Raw genomic sequence first — 17,821 nt, 5'->3', positions numbered from 1 at the left:
TATAAACATTCTGTGAATCACTTTTAGGCCAGTGCAGGCCAATTTTCACGCAAATCGGACAAACACTCTAGGACGAGTTCGAAAAAGTAGGTAGAAAACGCGTCTCGTGATTCCTGCATTCAGAAATGCTCTTCTTCCAGCTGCGTTTGAACACATGAACACGTTCTTCTCATCTTGTGCTGTCGCCAGGGACGGATTACTGACCGGGCCAATGGGGCCAGTGCCCCGGGGCCCTCGACTTCCAGGGGGCCCATGACTGCCTGGGGGTGCCCTGGGCTTTAAGGCTGAGCGATCTAGTTTGGTGACACCCCCTTTGGGCATGAACAACGAACCCTCTTTCTCAACAACTTTTAGGTGGAGGGGGGGCCTTTGCTAGTCATAATCCGTCCCTGGCTGTCGCTGGTGTCATGTTGTGTGGTTTATACAGCTGGAGTTTCGCTTACTGCCCCCTGCTGAAAACAGCAGATCCTTCAAGCTCGAATTGCTCCTTATTACAGTTTGGGGACATCATTAATTGCGTTAGTTTTATAAGGCATATCTTTATTTACATTTTAATTAATAGTTCAATTGACAGACCTCATTTTTGGGTGAACTATCCCTTTAAAACTGGATATCCAGGATGTTTTTGATGGTGCAGGTGTGTACCAAACAGACCAACGTAAACTTTCAACAAAATGAGTTTCAAAACGTGACAAACGTTTCTGATGCATTGTGTGTTGATGAGGGATGCGTGTTTGTTAAAGGAATATTCCAAGTTGTTTTCAGCTTAATGTCTGTGGACAGTGACCACTTATCAATCATTTTGACTCATCTTTTTGATGTGGGACGTCCTTTCAGTAGGCTGGAGAACTGTGTACTTCCTGTGAGAGTTTATGTCATGTCACAGATATCATGTGCAAGTCACCGGGATTACCATTTTGCTGATAAATTATAATACGCGTTAATTGTAAATCTCCTGGAATATTCCTTTAAATAAACAGGCTTCGGGTTCAAATCAGTTGTCACCAGCATCTGTGGGTAATGCCTTTAAATGGCAGAAGGGGCAAGACATTACGGAGGGTTTCAAAGCAAAAATGTGCTGCTCATTTTTTTAAATATTTTTTGTGGAAGCATTGATTTCTTTGTAGGGTTGGGGATCAATCGGAAGGAATTTTAACGATTCCAGTTCCTAAAATGAATCTTTTAGTATTTGAGGAAGAATTTGAGGTATCTCAGCGAGTATTGACGATGACTATCACACCTGGTGTCGTGAGTTTGAATCCAGTCAGGTCTCCTTAGCAACCAAATTGGCCCGGTTGCTAGGGAGGGTAGAGTCACATGGGGTAACCTCCTCATGGTCGCTATAATGTGGTTCTCGCTCTCGGTGGGGCGTGTGCGGAGTTACTCCAGCCAGGTCTCCTTAGCAACCAAATTGGCCCGGTTGCTAGGGAGGGTAGAGTCACATGGGGTAACCTCCTCGTGGTCGCTATAATGTGGTTCTCGCTCTCGGTGGGGCGTGTGCGGAGTTACTCCAGCCAGGTCTCCTTACCAACCAAATTGGTTCTCTCTCTCGGTTGGGCGTGTTGTGAGTTGTGCGTGGATACCGCGGAGAATAGCGTGAAGCCTCCACGCGCTACGTCTCCACAGTAACACGCTCAATAAGTCACATGATGAGCGGATTGACGGTCTCAGACGCGGAGGCAACTGAGATTCGTCCTCCGCCACCCGCATTGAGGCAAGTCACTACGCCACCACGAAGGACTTAGAGCACATTGGGAATTGGGCGTTCCCAATTGGGGAGAAAATTGACCAAAAATTGCACACAAGGGAATCGTTTGCTTAACCAGAAGTCATGAAGATCGTACTGTTCCGGTGTTTTTTATAGAATGGAACCGGTTCTCAGGACCGAACCCAGTGGGTTGGGCAATAAGACTGTTCCAAACGCTCCTTTCCTGGTATCATGCAAAGGTTTCCAGGTTTACTGATTTGACATGGTCATGTGACAGGAGTCTCGTGTATATTGTTTCAGTACTTTGAAACCGCGAACATTTATTCCAGTGCGTTGTCTTGCCCCGTAGACTCATTGTAAGCACATTACAGGACTGGTTGCTTGTAATTCACAATTATTTTCTGTGGTAGCTGATGACATGGCAGATTTGAACCCGGAACATTTGAGCTGGAAAACAAAGCTGAAGCTGCGATTACAACTTTATATTTAATAGAATTAACAGAATTAAGAGCCATTACTCTTGCATGCAATTGAGGCATGTCACCAAGAATCAGACATGTGACATTGTTTATGAAAATCTAATTGCTTTTTTCCAATCCAGGTTTGAACTGGCTTTTAAAGAAAATGATAAAATGTGCTTTTTTTTTTTTTTTTTTTTTTTTGCTATCTCCACCTCCCCATATGTTCCTCTCTGGGCTGTGTGTGTGTGTGTGTGTCTGTGTGTGTGTGTCTATAGGGTGGAATAGACTCGTATGGATCTAAATGCCTCTCTTGTCTGTGCTGCCGGCGGAGGAGAACACCCAAGGCTCGGTACATGCACCTGGCCCAAGAGCTGAGCGTGGATCCCGACTGGCCTCCCAAACCTAAGAGCACTACTGAAGCCAAACCCGCCTCTCATGCGGACAAATGTTCTTACCAGATCGAGGATGTTTCCTAGCATTTACACGCACACCCTATTCTGCACACCCAAAGGCTTTTTGTTGAAAGAGACACCACAACACAAACCTGCGAGAAAGAGAGTTTGAAATGACACCTCACTGAGTTTTGTTGCTCTTCTTTTAATGGGCGGGGTTCACAGGCTGGGAACTGTGTTTGCCCCGCCCCAATGCTCCCTTAAGACATAACACAGACGTAAGAATTGGATCAAGTCGTTATTTCCAGATGTGGATCTTTCATGGACCTGGTGGGTTTGTTTCGATGCTTCTCTGATCAGTTTCGGCTGTGGAGTGGAGGACCACAAGCGTTAGGATCCTGTCGTTGTAATACTGGCTCTAAGGCTGCACGCTGTCGCTATGGAAACCATCACCGCAGTCTTCATGTGCAACATACCAAACTGTAATGGATCACAACATTTCAGCCCATTTTGATGAATAAATCAACATTATATATTTATATAAATATATAATGCGACAATTATTTTCTTTTCATATTTCTTCCCATGGAAGAACCGCGGCGGGATTCAGTTGCGTCAGGCCAAACGTTGTGTTCACTTCTCTCGGCGCAGTTGCTGGCGACAGGTTTTGATTTGTTACATCCTGAAACTCTATCGGCATAATCATACTTGCAATTTAGATTATACTTTACATTAGTGTTTATGTTTTTACATTATATTTGCTAGTGAATTGAAATAGTAATAACATGTTGTACGTGTATATTTACACTAATGTAAAGTTTTAAAGGGATCGTTCACCCAAAAATGAAAATGCTGTCATCATTTACTCACCCTCATGCCAACACAGATGTGACTGACTTTAAAGCACAAAGCTCCAAAAAGCACATAAAGGCAGCTTAAAAGTAATCCAAAAGACCCAATAATCCATTTCTTCAGAATAATAGGTGTGGGTGAAAAAATTGTTACGTTTGACTGTAAATCTACACTTTCACTTTCACTTCCACATTCAGGTAGTTGGGGCTGGTCGGGGTGGAGACTGATAGTGAAAAGGGACTTAAATATTGATCTGTTTCTCACCCACACCTATCATATCACTTCAGAAGACATGGATTAAACCACTGGAGTCTTATGGATTACTTTTATGCTGCATTTATGTGCTTTATGGAGCTGTCAAAGTTCTGGTCACCATTCACTTGCATTGTATGAACCTACAGAGCTGAAATATTCTTCTGAAAATCTTAATTTGTGTTCTGCAGAAGAAAGTCAGTCACATCTGGGACGGCATGAGGGTGAGTAAATGATGACCAAATTGTAATTTTTGGGTGTACTGTCCCTTTAATGAAATTGAGCTTTGACACTGGCTTAACTAAAACATATAATACGCACATTTAAATATAAACACGTTTATATAAGACATCAGCAAACACAAATTAGGCCAACAAGTCTTTAAAGCACTCGTTCTGACCGAAAAATACTTTGGGGTTCATCCTTATCAGTGTTGGGGAAGTTACTCAAACATACAAATGAATTGTAATCAGATTACTGACTTTACTGATTACTATTAAAAACATTACTAATTACTTTTGTTACTTTAGTTTAACAGTAACTATAGCTTGTTTATTGACTCGTTAACCCTTCAGCTGTCACAGAAACAAACACATTTATTCATTAATTCATGTTGTAAATGGATTTCCTACATTAAAATAATGACCTTTAATTACATGTTACACATATTTGTCAACTATCGTTAAAGTCAGAGTAGAATAATGTGAAATGTAATGCTCTGCACTACTTTAAAAAGTAATTAATTACAGTAATTGGATAACACCCAACACTGATGTATGGAATGCCTTTATTCCCTGATGTCCGGTACATTGACCGCCTTAAACGTTTCTGGAGCGCAAGTCGTTTTTTTATCTTACTGGCCAGTTCGTTTAACTTCTGATCGTTCTTTTGTTTAACTGTAAAGCTGCGTTCACACGGACCGCTGCATGTTGCCAGTGGCTAGCGGTTTGGTCGCTAGTGGTGTGTGCCGAGCGTCTAAACAGCCGTTTCTTTATAATTAATATTATTATTAAAACATTAGGATCACATGCGCTCTACCGTCTGCTCTCGTATTGGCTGTTGCTCCCGAAAGTCGCTCTTCATTTGCATAAAGTTAAACATTTCTCAACTTTGTGGCGTCAGTGGACACGCCCACATCCGGTCGCCGTTGCCGGAAGTCGCCAGCTCTCATTGACCATGAGTGAGATGAGGTCATTGTGTCGCTGGCAGTGTGAACGCAGCTTGAGATTCAAGCACTTAACCAACACGCACTAATCGCACTTAATACCGCACTTAACGCGCGGTCTCTCTCTTCTGCGCTAGCGTCTTTACTCCAGCCGCTGGAAGAACTTGGCAGTCCTGCAGATGTTGTTAAGTGTCTCGTTTGTAAGTCGCTCTGGATAAAAGTGTCTGCTAAATGACTTCATGTAAAGATTCACGTGAGGGCTGTTGTGCATCCGCTGTGATCTTATAAAAACATTGTTCAAATTTTGCAGGTCACGTCAGCACAACGGCAGGTCCCGCTCAAAGTGAGCCAGTAATCGGTATTACTCTGTCACTCGTGATTTATTAATGGGTTTGAGAGGAAAACCATGTTTTTTGTTTTCATACTAAATAGCTGAAGGTTTGAAATCAATAGCAGACAAGCTCCTCCCCTTCTGTCAGATGTGGTTTATTTGCGTAATGTATCGCAGTCCATCTGTCCTCAACATGCCAGCCTGTTGCATGAATGTTATTCCTAAAATGTTTTTCCATTTTAATTTTAAATGTGTCGTTCCTGAAATGAACCACTCAGAAATATCAGGTAATGTGACCCATCTGTTCTCTTACATCGATGTACGTTTGTTCATTTGTTGCATGTTTTCTCATGCATCCATTATAAGTGTATTAAAGATACCTTGATACATCAGAAGCAAAGGAGCATGATGTCGTGTTTCACCGCTACAGTGCAAAACACCATTTCTATTATAAACTCTTCCAAGATGAAACTGATACAGTAACTGTAATCTCATGCATCTGTTCACACCAAGTGTGCCGCACAAGCCCTCAAAAGTGATGCCAAAACGTCTCGATCGCCCCCCGGTGGCTGGTCCTAGTATAGGTCATAAGCCCCGCCTCCCCATGTTATTCAACGGGACGTGAGACCAACTAAACAATTCAATTACACTTCACATATCTTTTTTCCAAAGATAGTTTCTGTCATTTACTGTCGTTTCTATCACGTTGATGTCATTTCAAGTGTTTGTTTTCAAAATAAGTTTGTTTTTAGTTATTTGATGCTATAAAAACGCTGCTGTGACATCATGATTGACAGCTGTGATTGACAGGTTCTCTGAGCGAAGTAGTCACTGAAGCACCAACTGACTTTTTTTCGGGATCTTCGGAGGACTGAGGAGATTGGAGCTTTAAATTTAATATCTAAATTTCTATAATTAATTATTTCACACCGTCAAAAGTCAAAAGTGCAGGGGCGTGTGCTTGCGATTGATTCAGCGAGAGTGAGGGCGGGGCCTTGATTTCACGGCTTTACTTCCTGTTCACTACTGCGCAGGTCTGGTCCCGAAATCGCAACTGCGCAGACTCAAGTCCCAAGATGTCAGCGCCATATCGGGACACTGGCGGCTTCAGTTCTCACCAATGGAAAAGAGCGAAGGGGCGTCGGCCATCTTTTTTTACAGTCTATGGTTCAGACACATGTACATGTAAATGCAAGTTGTTTCACTTTCTGGGGCAGTTTAATTTGAATATAAGGGCTGAATCTGTCTCTCTGTGTCTTTCTGTATGTTGGTACTGTTTGACATTTGAATGGTTCTGATCATTGATCTGTTCTATTATAAATGATCCTGTTTTATAAACCGGTATGTCCTTAATGAGCGTGAATGCAGCTCTGAGTGCTTCTGGGGGATTGTGAAATGTTAAATTATTGTCTTTTGTAATGATCGACTCTGCTGACATACTGGATGACCCTCTTGAGCGCTTAAATACAGGAGATTGATCCTCTGATGTCATGAATGTGCAGCTCATTGGGAGTGTCACATGATGTCGTGTTCTGCATGTTGTGTTCATGTTCATGTGATGATGGACATTTGCAGGTGTTATTAAACATGACAGAAGCACGAGTTCAGCCGCTGGACTGGTTTAATTTCCTCAGGGAAATGTGTGTATTTGTAATGATTACTGCTGAATAAATGCATATGGTGAAGATGTGGGTTGGTGTTTTTGGTGTTCAGAAATATGTGCATTTCTCATCAGCCTTTTTAAGTCTGGAATGTTTTTTTTTTTATTTATATTTGATGTGATAAATATTTTAAATGTACCTTTTGATTTTTTTCCTCCACCTTGAGTCTAATAAATGGCACAATTGTCCATTTGTGTATAGGGAACATTGATTGGTCCTTTTCCGGTGTGTGATATACCTGGACTGAGCGGTCCGTTAGCGTTCCCGTTCATCTCAATGGCGGATGCTCATCTGGCGCTTCAGTACTCATGTCCGCTCCGTTCTGGGAACATGGATCATGTGGGCAGGGACGGATTATGACTTGCAAAGGCCCCGAGGCCAATTATCTCCAAGGGCCCCCTCCAAAAGTTGTTGACGGGGGAGGGGGGGGAGATATTCCCACAGTCTTTGTAATTAGTAATTTGTAGTTAATTTACTTTTTTTTTGGTATTATTATTTATTATTATAATGTTGGCCACGAAAACATACATAACAACCCCCCCACCTTAGTCAACAACTTTTGGCCACGAATACACGAACGAATACAAATGCAACATGACAAATTTCACCTCTCATTGCTCGCTCGAGTTTTACCGCTGAATTAAATTCGGGTTTAAGGTCGCGGGAGTATTCCCCCTTCTCTTCCGGAAAAGGACAGGAGGAGGGGCTTCTACGACAACTTGTCTTTCCGCCATCAACCGTGGCCGATATCACAACGATTGCTGGTCTGTGTCTGTCGTGGAAGATCCAGATACGTTGACACTGTGTCGTTCAATTCCGTGTGTCCACACACACCGCTACAACCATTTTCTCATCCATTTTCCCCAATTTCTTCTGCTACTACGTCAGTACGTCAGTGACATCCGGACTATCTCAATGCTGATTGGCTTTCAACGCATCATGCAAATTTCTCACTCGAGTTGAAAAATGTCAACTTGCTCGAATTAAGTGTTTTCGCTTCGCACCATTCGCTTCATTTGTGTAAATTTTCATCTATTTACGTCTTTGCATTGACTTTGTATGTAATCGCACCATAAGAAACACTTGATTCGCGTTGTATGTGAACGCACCATTAGAGAGTTGACTCAGCTAAAATATACGTTCAATATTATTGCCACAGAAGGTTGAGTTTGTTATCCAGGGCAAGACAGATATATTTTGAGTCTGATTCTGATCATCAGCGTTGGGTGCATAAATATTAGCCAAAATAAGATTTAGTCCCTGTATTTCAGCCACGACAATAATAACTCTTCCTAAATGATCTTTAAGATTAAACAGATGTTTGAGACAATTGAATTGTAAATGTTTACTTATCAATGTGATGACTCCCCTGCTCTTAATCAAGCCAGCACTACAAAACACATGCCCACCCCATGCCCTCCCATGCCCTCCCCATGCCCTATCAAGTTCGATTCAACATTGATGTAACCATAGAACAGGAAGAAAATGTGTTTCAACCTCGCACGTAACAGTCCCAACTTGTGTCCATCCCCCGGAAATCGGACAGTCCATGCACGCACACGAGACATCCTCTCAACACAACTTGCCTTTATTCCTCGCCGCGCATAGAACAAAGTCTTTCTGCCAACCGATTGGATCGGGGTCTGTCACCCGCCCTGGGAAGCTGACCAAGAGCTCTGTGCACGCGCTCTATTTCTAGATGACGGCTCGCTGTGTTGAACAAATTCGGAATAAGCCCGTCCAGGAACTTGACTTTCCTTTCCCTCGGGGATTCCAACGAAATTAACATTATTACATCTGCTGCAGTGGTGTTGGCTTAGTGGGCTAAAGCACATAACTGGTAATCAGAAGGTCGCTGATTCGATCCCCACAGTCACCACCATTGTGTCCTTGAGTAAGACACTTAACTCCAGGTTGCTCCGGGGGGATTGTCCCTGTAATAAGTGCACTGTATAATACATTGGTACTCAGAAGGTTGCTGGTTTGATCCCCACAGTCACCACCATTGTGTCCTTGAGTAAGACACTTAACTCCAGGTTGCTCCGGGGGGATTGTCCCTGTAATAAGTGCACTGTAAGTCGCTTTGGATAAAAGCATCTGCCAAATGCATACATGTAAATGTACATACAGCAGCTCTTCGTGATCGCTCGTACTACTAAAATAACTTTAAACGGCTTTAAACGAATAACTTCAGCAATACGGCTCATCACAGCTGACACAAACACACACACACACACACACTGATACTGTTTATACTGCGCTTTCAATATAGCAAAGGGTGAATATAATTGACCAATTGCTCCTTTTGTTTTATTACCATTTTATTTTCCATTTTTCATATTGTAATAAACCAGTACAAAAACCAAAATTTGTAAATACAATATTTGAACGTTTTATTCAGTGTACAAAAGGACAATTACACACTAATATAAACCTCGTTATAACAAGAACAACTAATAAGTGGTAACGGATCATTTCAGTGTAGGTTAAACTGTGTTTTTAACATTATTGACAGCAGTTCTTCAAATATTTGTATTTTTAGAATAGACCTGTCAATAATAAATGTCATTCATGCTATCTTATCTCAAATAAACGCTCCAGGTGAAGGTGAAGTAAACAGATCTATGATATTGTGTAAAACAAAAATAATAATACAAACTCAAAGTAGCATATCAATAATAAACTTGACTTGAAATGTGTTTAAAAATACAAGTAATCAAAGTTGTCATTTCTGCATATCCGTTCATTTACAAAAAATATCATTTTTAATTGTTGTATTGGAGCATATCAATTATATTTATTATAACATGCATTAAATACTATTGTCCCTTATGTACATTAATGACTAACTGGAAAACATGCCTTCATTATTTTTAACTAGGCTTTTATTTAATTAAACATTTTGAACCTTCATATCTACAATGGCTGAATGAAATGATGTTTCCTCAGATTCAAAATCACTTTTATGTCATTTCTGAGCAAATGCATAAAAATGTAGAGTCATAGCATCATATGCATTAATATTTACGACTTTAAAACTATAATCAGATGACAGACTCCTAAACGTGATCAATAGTAGAAGTGATTCTTGTCTTGGCGTCCAGTGACAGTACGGTATAACAGTGATTCTGAGCTCGTCCTGATTGCAGGGGGCGGTGTCCCAGCGGGTGTGTTTGGATTGGCTGTATCACTGGACCACACAGACAGTCTCACGTGTTGAATCTGCATGTCAGGGTCATGTGTGAGCACATCATGTGTCGAGATGAATTTGTTTTAGCGCCGCCTTTCTATGAAATATTTCCCAAGTCATGATTCCTAATGTCTCGCTGAACATGTGATTTGGTTATACCTGTTTGCCCATAAATGTATATATTAACCCAACTTACCCCATTAAACACACAACTCTCTCTGACCTAAAGACCTGCGGCGGAGATATCGATTGGGGTTTTGTTTTTTGGTCCAAGTGATGTTCTCTCTTTATGGAGGACATCCCACAGAAACAGCCAATACAAACAATAGGTCTTATATAACAGCAAATATGTTTATATTCATTTATGAGTGACTGAGTGTGTGTAAATAAATGTAAGGGAATGGCAGAGGTTTAGGCTGCCTTTCTGTGCTTTTTGGAGCTTCTAAGTGTTGGTCACCATTCACTTTATGGATTTACAGAGCTGATATACTGTATATGGGGTTGTGTGGCTCGGGTAATAAAAGCTTTCAGAAAATTACAATTCTTACCTGCTGATCTGAAACACTTGCCTGTCTGCTTTCCTCACCCAGGAAACAACAACTGATTATTTCTATGGACGCCTTTAATGTATCCACTGTCTCCATATATGACTCGTGTGATATATTTAATGTTTTTAAAATTCACATGATGGTTTTGTGTGGGGAACTGACCTTCAGACTGAAATTGCACATGTTGTCAGCCACTGACTTTCTCATGAGACATATTGTATTCCAGCAGGGGGCGCTTGATGCTCTGAAAATGACTCGAGGCGACCCCTGCGGTGGTGGGAGTCCAGGATGTCATGAACTGCGCAGACGGGTCTGTCTTCCAGGATTAGCGGTTGGGGGGGTCATCAGCTGGATCAGGTTCTGAGGGATGAGGAGAGAGAGATGGATAGTGAGGTTTCAGGAGGGAGACGTGGAAAGTAGAACCACAATATGGTGGAAAGAATATGGTATTCAGGGTGAAGTTGGAGTTGGTAGGTGACGGTTCATTTGTTTATTGATAGTGAATGTAATGGGGACTTAGCTTTTTGCATGGCAGGCGCTGCCGGATGTCCTTCATGGAAAGCCAAACCTTCTGCCTGGGCTGGTAAATGGGACTAAATGATATCCGGGCATTGGCAAGGATCTTCTGGTGCTACACAGCCCTCTGCAAATGATGGTGTGCTAAGTCCCAGACCCTCTCGCGCTCTCTAAACCAATGGTTGACTGCTGGGATGTCAGATTGTTGTACGGACCAGGGGAAAAGAGGATGCTGGTAGCCGAGTATGCACTGGAAGGGGGTTAGGTTGGTTGAGGGTTGAAATAAGGAATACTGTGCGTACTTTGTCCAGGACAGGAAATGACGGTTCTGGCGGTAATGACAGATAGTTTGGTGGAAACAGCTGATCTCCTGAATCTTCCTCGTCTGCCAGGATGGTACCTGGAAGAGAGGCTGATGGTCACTCCCATGATGGAAAGGAAAGCCCTCCAGACTCTGGAGATGAACTGGGGACCTCTGCCTGAGACAATAACTTTCGGAATCCCAACGTTCTGAACACATGGTTGAATTGGGTTTTAGTGGTTTCTAGGGAGGTGAGAAGACCTTTGAGGGGTATCAACTTATAGGCTTTAACACAGGTGAATCCATCAGAGGATGGCAGGTCCGTGGTGATGTCGACCTCAAGGTGTGACCAGGTTTGGCTTGAGATGGGTAGCAGAAGGAGCTTGCCAGCCGGTAGTTGTTGCGGGGTTCGAGACATGGCACATTCCGGGCATTCCTGGATGAACCTTCTGATGACTTTGTCCATGTGCGACCACCAGAACCGGTCCTGGATATGTGAGAGGGTCCTATTGGTCCCAGGGTGGCCAGTGCCTAAGGAAGAGTGGACTGAGTTAATGAGTGATAAACGTTGAGAGGAGGGTACAAAGGTCTTGTTGGCGAGACAGTTCCAGCAGAGCAGGTTCAGTGGTGGTGGCTTCAGTGATTGTATTGGCCAGGGACCATTGGATAGGGCTTACAATTATGGGAGGAGGAAGGTTGGCATCCGACTTCTCTGGACTTTCCTCTGGAGTGCAAAGATGGGAAAGAGTCCACTTTGATGTTCTTGTCCCCCGGACAATGGGAGATGGTGAAACTGAAACATGTGAAGAAGAGGGCCCATCTTGCCTGGCGAGGATTTAGACGACAAGACTCCCGGAGGTAATCGAGGTTATTGCGGTCAGTTAGTACAAGGAAGGGGTGTCGGGCCCCCTCTAGCCAATGCCGCCACTCTTCCAGGGCTAATTTGACAGCCAAGAGCTCCTGGTTTCTGATGTCATAATTTTGCTCCACCAGGGAGCGTTTTCTGGAGAAGGCGGCACATGGATGGAGCTTAGATGGTTTCCTCTGCTGCTGAGAAAAGACTGCTCCTATGCCATTAGTGGATGTGTCCACATTCACCACAAAAGTCCTGCTGATGGAGCCGTGTTGAAGGCCTCCATCAGATGTTGGAAGGCATAGGAAGCCTCGGAGTTCCAGGTCAGAGACTTGGGTTTGGATCGGAGAAGGTTAAGGGAACTGTGAGAGCTATAATTCCTGATGAAGTTGGCAAAACCTAAGAAACGCTGAAGTTCTTTGATGGTGGTATGAATGGGCCTCTCTCACACACACACACACACACACACATGTTGGTCTACCTATCATTATGAGGACTTTCCATAGACATAATGACTTTTATACTGTATAAACTATAGATTCTATCCCCTAAACCTAACCCTACCCCTAAACCTAACCCTCACAGAAAACCTTCTGCATTTTTACATTTTCAAAAAACATAATTTAGTATGATTTATAAGCGATTTAAATTATGAGGACACTAGAAATGTCCTCATAAATCACATTTATAGCATAATACCCTTGTGATTACCAGTTTATAACTTACAAAATTGTCCTCGTAAATCACAAAAACACTCACACACTCACACACACATTCTCTGACACAGACACACTCTCTCTCTCTCTCTCTCTCTCTCTCTCTCTCTCTCTCACACTCACATATGGACTTTAACACACCTGTAATATACATCATCAGTGGTGGGGAGGGTTTGGCAATTCAACAGTTGATTGGATGTTGCAAATCTTTAAATACTCACTATTTGCTGAAACGTTCAGAACCGTGTGACGTTTATTAAACCGTGGATTGGATCATTTTCAGTGGAACATTTGGGGAAAAACATGAGTGGATGTCCATTTCTGGGAGGAAAGCACCAGTGCGTATGCAATTCTTCCAAACGTAGCTTTGATAATGATGCATCTTTATTTCCTGTGGAAAATCAAATCAAATTCTGAATGTTTCGTTTTTACTTGATCAAAATATAAAATGGGTTTGACTTAAAATCTGAATGTTCAGCAGTAACCCCAGCGGGCCAGAGACGGAGGATGAGTCCCAACACGGCATCAATAAAGCGGCTAAAGGAGGAACCGTCTATGGAGAATACCTGCAGGTCAGTACATACATGTGTGCTGGTCAAACATTATTCAGACATGTGCTTCAGTACATACATGTGTGCGGATCATGTGCTTCAGTACATACATGTGTGCTGGTCAAACATTATTCAGACATGTGCTTCAGTACATACATGTGTGCGGATCATGTGCTTCAGTACATACATGTGTGCGGATCATGTGCTTCAGTACATACATGTGTGCGGATCATGTGCTTCAGTACATACATGTGTGCGGATCATGTGCTTCAGTACATACATGTGTGCGGATCATGTGCTTCAGTACATACATGTGTGCTGATCATGTGCTTCAGTACATACATGTGTGCTGATCATGTGCTTCAGTACATACATGTGTGCTGATCATGTGCTTCAGTACATACATGTGTGCTGGTCAAACATTATTCAGACATGTGCTTCAGTACATACATGTGTGCGGATCATGTGCTTCAGTACATACATGTGTGCTGGTCAAACATTATTCAGACATGTGCTTCAGTACATACATGTGTGCGGATCATGTGCTTCAGTACATACATGTGTGCGGATCATGTGCTTCAGTACATACATGTGTGCGGATCATGTGCTTCAGTACATACATGTGTGCGGATCATGTGCTTCAGTACATACATGTGTGCGGATCATGTGCTTCAGTACATACATGTGTGCGGATCATGTGCTTCAGTACATACATGTGTGCGGATCATGTGCTTCAGTACATACATGTGTGCGGATCATGTGCTTCAGTACATACATGTGTGCTGATCATGTGCTTCAGTACATACATGTGTGCTGATCATGTGCTTCAGTACATACATGTGTGCTGATCATGTGCTTCAGTACATACATGTGTGCTGGTCAAACATTATTCAGACATGTGCTTCAGTACATACATGTGTGCGGATCATGTGCTTCAGTACATACATGTGTGCTGGTCAAACATTATTCAGACATGTGCTTCAGTACATACATGTGTGCGGATCATGTGCTTCAGTACATACATGTGTGCGGATCATGTGCTTCAGTACATACATGTGTGCGGATCATGTGCTTCAGTACATACATGTGTGCTGATCATGTGCTTCAGTACATACATGTGTGCTGATCATGTGCTTCAGTACATACATGTGTGCTGATCATGTGCTTCAGTACATACATGTGTGCTGGTCAAACATTATTCAGACATGTGCTTCAGTACATACATGTGTGCGGATCATGTGCTTCAGTACATACATGTGTGCTGGTCAAACATTATTCAGACATGTGCTTCAGTACATACATGTGTGCGGATCATGTGCTTCAGTACATACATGTGTGCGGATCATGTGCTTCAGTACATACATGTGTGCGGATCATGTGCTTCAGTACATACATGTGTGCGGATCATGTGCTTCAGTACATACATGTGTGCTGGTCAAACATTATTCAGACATGTGCTTCAGTACATACATGTGTGCGGATCATGTGCTTCAGTACATACATGTGTGCGGATCATGTGCTTCAGTACATACATGTGTGCGGATCATGTGCTTCAGTACATACATGTGTGCGGATCATGTGCTTCAGTACATACATGTGTGCTGATCATGTGCTTCAGTACATACATGTGTGCTGATCATGTGCTTCAGTACATACATGTGTGCTGGTCAAACATTATTCAGACATGTGCTTCAGTACATACATGTGTGCGGATCATGTGTTTCAGTACATACATGTGTGCTGGTCAAACATTATTCAGACATGTGCTTCAGTACATACATGTGTGCGGATCATGTGCTTCAGTACATACATGTGTGCTGATCATGTGCTTCAGTACATACATGTGTGCTGATCATGTGCTTCAGTACATACATGTGTGCTGATCATGTGCTTCAGTACATACATGTGTGCGGATCATGTGTTTCAGTACATACATGTGTGCTGGTCAAACATTATTCAGACATGTGCTTCAGTACATACATGTGTGCTGATCATGTGCTTCAGTACATACATGTGTGCTGATCATGTGCTTCAGTACATACATGTGTGCGGATCATGTGCTTCAGTACATACATGTGTGCTGATCATGTGCTTCAGCACATAAATGTGTGCTGGATCATGTGCTTCAGTACATACATGTGTGCTGATCATGTGCTTCTAATGGAAGAGTGTGTAATGAACACATGAACGTCTCTGTTAGCTTGAGAAGGTGCTGAGTGCTCAAGTCTTGCAGAGTCAACTGAAAGGGAACAAAATCCACGATGAGCATCTCTTCATCGTTACACATCAAGGTAATGTATGTCTTTGCATTCGTCCGCACATATATGAAGCTGCCGTGTTGTGTTGATGGTGTTTCCTCCTCTAGCTTACGAGCTGTGGTTCAAGCAGATATTGTGGGAGCTGGATTCTGTGCGGGAGCTTTTCATTAAAAACCACGTGAGTTAAACACGCAGATGACGTGGATATTTGTGTCTTGCGTATCCGAGTGATGATGATGATGATGATGATGATGATGGTGACTCTGTGCACAGGTCCGGGATGAGAGGAACATGCTGAAAGTGGTGAGCAGGATCCACCGGATCAGTATGATCTTCAGACTGCTGGTGCAACAGTTTGCTGTGCTGGAGACGATGACCGCTCTGGACTTCTTTGATTTCAGGTAACAGCACCGGATCAAACAACCAGTTTACAGCCTCAATCTGAACCAAACAAAGCGTGTGTTTGGATAAAGATCACGCGTGAGTTTGTATGTTATAGTTTAACTTCCTGGGCTTCTGCAGCTCATGTTGAGTGTGTGTGTGTATAATGGATTTTAATTACATCAAAGCTCATGAATGTAATATTCCTGATGTGCAAAACACTGTTACATTGTAGCGCAGCAGTTAAACAGTAACAGCAGATCAATATATATAAGAGAATCTGTTATTTATACTCTTATTTATTTGTCTGTAAAAATACATAAACATCCTTTGAACAAGGAAACGTTTCAATGTTTAGGAAGCAGAATGATATTAAAATCTGGTGTGATTTATTCTTCAATTAAACATTTTTTTGGGACGAATAGTTTTTTCTTGTTTGAAGTCTAAATGTTCCTAAATTTAATTGGATTTCTCTGAAAGCTAAACAAAATATCAAATATCATATTTCTCAAGTATTTTTCTGGTTTTAAAAGCGTTTCGATATTTTTACTGGAAAGCAAAACTGAGTAAGAAAATGACTGTGTGCAGTATAAATATTTCAGACTACTGCAAATGTTTAAATAAATCAATTTATAATTAGTATTTTTGTCTTGTTTACTAGTAAAAATATCAAAAAATTTTTAAAACAAGATAAATTACTTGACAAGCAATATAGCAGAAGATATTTTGTCTTGTGTCATCGGCAAATTTTGTTTGTTGTTTTAAGTATAAAGTTCACCACATTTGTTCAAATCTCTCTAAAATCCAGACTTGATATTTAATGCCATTTTTGCTTCTGTGGCGTTATTCATAATAGTCGAGCAGTGCGGTCAGATTTAGTGTCGTCTTGAGAGGCGGAGCTTAATTTGACTCTGAACACTTCCAGAGATTTTACAGAGATTAAAGCTGCAGGAACTCATTTATTATTAAATCATCTTCAGATTAGAAACGAAACTTCTTTAGACTCGTGACTTTGAGCACATTGTATTTCTGGGGTGTCTTGACACTTTTATTATTGTTTTATTAGATTATAAAAACATGTTCAAAATATTTCCATTACTATAAACTTCAGCTTCTCTAACTTTAATAAAATACAAAAGATATTAATTCAGAAACTTGTGAAATAAAGTCTAAAGTGTCTCTTTCAAAAGATACAACAACTGTGTCCAAACTCCAAAGCGGTCCCATAAATACAACCATTTAACCTCAGGTGTGACATTTTCATGCTTTGTGCTCAAAAAGGGGGCGTTCAACAACAGGTTAAAGGCAGAAATGTGAAAATTATTATTTTAAAGCACTTACAATAATTCTTATGTTAAAACTTGTGTATTATCTGAGCTGTAAATAGTTTTTACATTAATTTTAGTCATTAAATCGTCATGGCAACGAAGCTGTATAATTGTCTATATCTTCAGATGTGGTCAGTAAGTGATTTAACATCAGTAAAATCATGTTAGCACACATATTGTTTCAAAAGTATAGACACATGACATAAACAGTGAGTATTTTAATCTGTACAGATTAAACCCCATTGACTTCCATTGTAAGTGTGTCACTGGAACACACATTTAAAGAAAAAGAGGAACGAGTCGAAATGAGTGATCAACATTATGACACACATGCTGTCGATCGAGCTGAACTTGCAT

The 17,821-nt window shown here is 41.6% G+C and overlaps 2 protein-coding genes across 5 annotated transcripts in view; both read left to right on the top strand.

Annotated features, from left to right (window-relative positions):
• LOC127632326 (polyamine-transporting ATPase 13A3-like) overlaps positions 1-6,995 on the top strand; it is a 53,075-nt gene extending 46,080 nt beyond the window's left edge. For all 3 annotated transcript variants that reach the window (XM_052110851.1, XM_052110849.1, XM_052110850.1), the window contains one exon: positions 2,445-6,995. In XM_052110851.1, coding sequence (XP_051966811.1) covers positions 2,445-2,645 — 201 coding nt within the window. In that variant the 3' untranslated portion in view covers positions 2,646-6,995. The remainder of the gene's footprint in view (positions 1-2,444) is intronic.
• A 6,132-nt stretch (positions 6,996-13,127) lies between these two features.
• Positions 13,128-17,821, top strand: part of LOC127632336 (tryptophan 2,3-dioxygenase B-like) — a 16,099-nt gene continuing 11,405 nt past the window's right edge. The window contains exons 1-5 of one of the 2 annotated variants that reach the window (XM_052110882.1): positions 13,128-13,284; positions 13,428-13,518; positions 15,698-15,788; positions 15,863-15,933; positions 16,029-16,156. In XM_052110882.1, the coding sequence (XP_051966842.1) occupies positions 13,250-13,284; positions 13,428-13,518; positions 15,698-15,788; positions 15,863-15,933; positions 16,029-16,156 (416 nt within the window). In that variant the 5' untranslated portion in view covers positions 13,128-13,249. Of the gene's footprint in view, positions 13,285-13,424; positions 13,519-15,697; positions 15,789-15,862; positions 15,934-16,028; positions 16,157-17,821 lie in introns of both variants that reach the window. The other variant, XM_052110881.1, reaches the window with a different exon arrangement.

The sequence above is a fragment of the Xyrauchen texanus genome, chromosome 39 (genome assembly GCF_025860055.1).
Source record: "Xyrauchen texanus isolate HMW12.3.18 chromosome 39, RBS_HiC_50CHRs, whole genome shotgun sequence".
Lineage (NCBI taxonomy): Eukaryota > Metazoa > Chordata > Actinopteri > Cypriniformes > Catostomidae > Xyrauchen > Xyrauchen texanus.
The sequence above is the reverse complement of the archived record's forward strand: the minus strand, read 5'-3'. Positions and strand labels throughout refer to the sequence as shown.